The 2,893-nt window shown below is 37.3% G+C and overlaps 1 protein-coding gene across 1 annotated transcript; it reads right to left on the minus strand.

Annotated features, from left to right (window-relative positions):
- Positions 1–2,055: 2,055 nt before the first annotated feature.
- Positions 2,056–2,547, minus strand: LOC114529261 (P2X purinoceptor 7-like). Its single transcript, XM_028551015.1, has one exon. The coding sequence runs from the start codon at positions 2,545–2,547 to the stop codon at positions 2,056–2,058; it is 492 nt and encodes a 163-aa protein (XP_028406816.1).
- Between the last annotated feature and the right edge of the window lie 346 nt (positions 2,548–2,893).

Consider the following 2,893-nt stretch of genomic DNA (forward strand, 5'->3'; position numbering starts at 1 on the left):
GCTAACACAAGAAATTGATGTGGTTGAGTTAGTGACTGATGCATCCACATCTGTGAAGGCATTACTTGGTGAGCTTTATATGAATTAGATGTTGTTTGATGACATTGCCATGCTTCTCTGTGGTTCTGTATTTATGCTTACGTATATTTGTTTAATGATGAATTTTTTTCATTACAGAATCCAAATATGGAAACATAGTGCATAGCTTGGATGTTTGGCATAAGTCAAAGAGCATAAAAAAATCTCTGGCTAAGGTTTGTAATTTTTCCAAATACTGTAAAATGTAAAAAACTTGTTTGGACAGGCAGAGTGCTATGACTTTGACTTATGGCAATGTGGTGTAAATTTTAGTTAAGTAAACCAAAATCCATGCACAAAATTAAAGACTGGTCAAGTCATATAGTCCGACATTTCTGGTATTGCTCCAGTACGTGTCGCGATAGTACCACCTCTGATGATGAAGCATTAAAGCGAATGAAGGTATTTATTCAATGGTTTTTCATGTGAATTACCAACTTAAATTCACCTGGTTATTCCACTTTGTCTAATACACATTGCACAATTCCCTCTACACCACATTCATTCCTGAAGTTATTACTATAGATGTTTCTGTCAGTCAATGTGTCATTTACTTTCTACAGTGCAAGAAGTTTTTCTAATGAGTTTTATGTATTCTGTCAATAGAATATTGAATTGAACATTTGTTTAGGATATATGGATTGGATTGCTCCATCATATTTGTAATGTACACCAGTGGTTGGGGGGTCAATGCGATCATGATGATGATGATTACAACCATGACAAAAGTCTTCCATGGTTTGATCGTAGAGACAAAGACTTTATGGAGTTGCAAAAAATTGTCCTGAATCCGGAACTACTTGCCAGCTTCAAGTATTATACACGATTCAGGTAACATATGTACATTGTTTTTAGCTAGGATTGCTTTTATTACAAACATGATAATTTACTTTCATTGAAAAAATACAGAAGAGATAAATGTTTATTATAATGCTGTAGGCATACTGGAGGTATTGAGTGTGCGAACAGTCTTGGGTTGGTGTACACTCCTAAACGGACACCTTTCAAGTAAGTTTTTGTAGTAGTCCTACACATCTTCTAAACAGCTTTTCCGATTGCCAACCAATTGCATTGTGCATAATTTTGCTTGCCCGTTTGGCAGAGTTATTGTTAGGGCTAACTAACCTGAGCAAGTAAGAATAATTATTTTGCTTGTAGGTAGTTTTGCTGTTCACAACTAAAATTTATTGCTAAGTGTTAATAATCTGTTCCAAAATGGAAATTTCTAGGTATCCAGCATATAAAGCAAGACGGCAACTCACAGCCATTGACTGGAATTACCATGTCAAGCTTCCACAGAAAAAGACCACATCTGGCGAGGGAATGGTAACCAGGAAATATAATCCCAGAACAAGGCAGTGGGATAACAAGAAAGTTAATTGCAAGAAGGGTTATGAGTATGTTCCAGTCATAATTTCACACATCCTAAGGAGACGGGAAATGGATCCTGACAGTGTTGACCGGGTTGTCGATCTGAATTTGAGTGACCCTGCTCTTATTTCACCAACAATTGCACATATCCCACCACCTCCTACAAGGGAAATTTCTGCCCGGAGGAGTAGATTTATTCAAAAGTAGAAATACATGCATTGTATATAACTGTAAATATTTTTTTATTCTTCAGAATTAAAACATGCATAATTGTTTTCCATGTGGTGTCACTTTTTATACCAAAATGTTTCCATGAATTGTGCATTAAAAAGTCAACAAAATTGTGCAATAAAGGGTCTTATCATATAACCTATAGTAACTAGAATAATCATTGGTCCAAAATAGTCTAAATAAAAAGGGATACAGTACAGTTTTGTAGGGGAGATGGTGTAGGATACAGGGACCAGCTGTAAGGATGTTTAAATTTATATGGGTTTGAAAAATCATAGAAATGAAATAACTTGCTAGCTCGGCCAGAACTTCCAGGTACACCATCATATTTATAATTGGGTACTGATTTACATAAAACAATTCCTCTCCAATTAGCTAGTGTTCCTTATACCCCATATAAACCCCTGTGACAGAAGGAAAACGTTCCCTTATTTTCAGCACGACACATGATGGGCACACTCGTCTGTTTCCTTTCCCAAGATGACCATGACGGGCAAGAATAAATTGTCGATAAGCAGCTTTGCGAAAAGCCCTGGTGCTATTATCTTCCCGGTCATTCCTGATGTCACTTGTATTCCTGATGCACAACTCTAGCACATCAGGGTCCAGGCACAACTTTGTAAATCGAGAAGACAGTGTAATACATTTTCTCAAATTGCAACACTTATTCTCAATTTCTTGTGGCATAGGACGACATTTGCCACAAACACACCAATCTGCACTATCCACCATAGGATCATCTTCTGGCTCCTGGTTTTCCAAGTCACTGGGTCCTTGAGTAGCTGGTTCTTCTGTTGAAAACTCCCCAAGGTCATTGTTTTCGTCAAGGTCATCCTCCATAACAATCAAGCTGTGTATGTAATCCATACTTCCTATCCCTCTCCGTAATGCCAATGAAAATTATCAGGGAAATATATCTAGGTATACAACTGGACTCGGAGATGTCTGGTATAATGCCCATCCAATATTAATAAAGTTTCATTTTAAATTATTTCAGACAAACACTATTACAAACATTTGAGTGTAAAGTTTAAACCAATAAGTCCAATATACGCTTTAAAATACCTTAACGTCTTTGTGTTCCTTCTCCCTCTGCGTCTCCTCGGATTCAGCTGGCTTGTGAGTGAGACGAAAACCTTTCGATCTGCTTTGCTTTGCTGTCTTTGTTCCTTGGTCTTTTCCGCTTGCCTGTCTTGCGTTGCCTCTATCGTCT

The sequence above is a fragment of the Dendronephthya gigantea genome, unplaced genomic scaffold, assembly GCF_004324835.1.
Source record: "Dendronephthya gigantea isolate DGI-Jeju-01 unplaced genomic scaffold, DenGig_1.0 000055F, whole genome shotgun sequence".
Lineage (NCBI taxonomy): Eukaryota > Metazoa > Cnidaria > Anthozoa > Malacalcyonacea > Nephtheidae > Dendronephthya > Dendronephthya gigantea.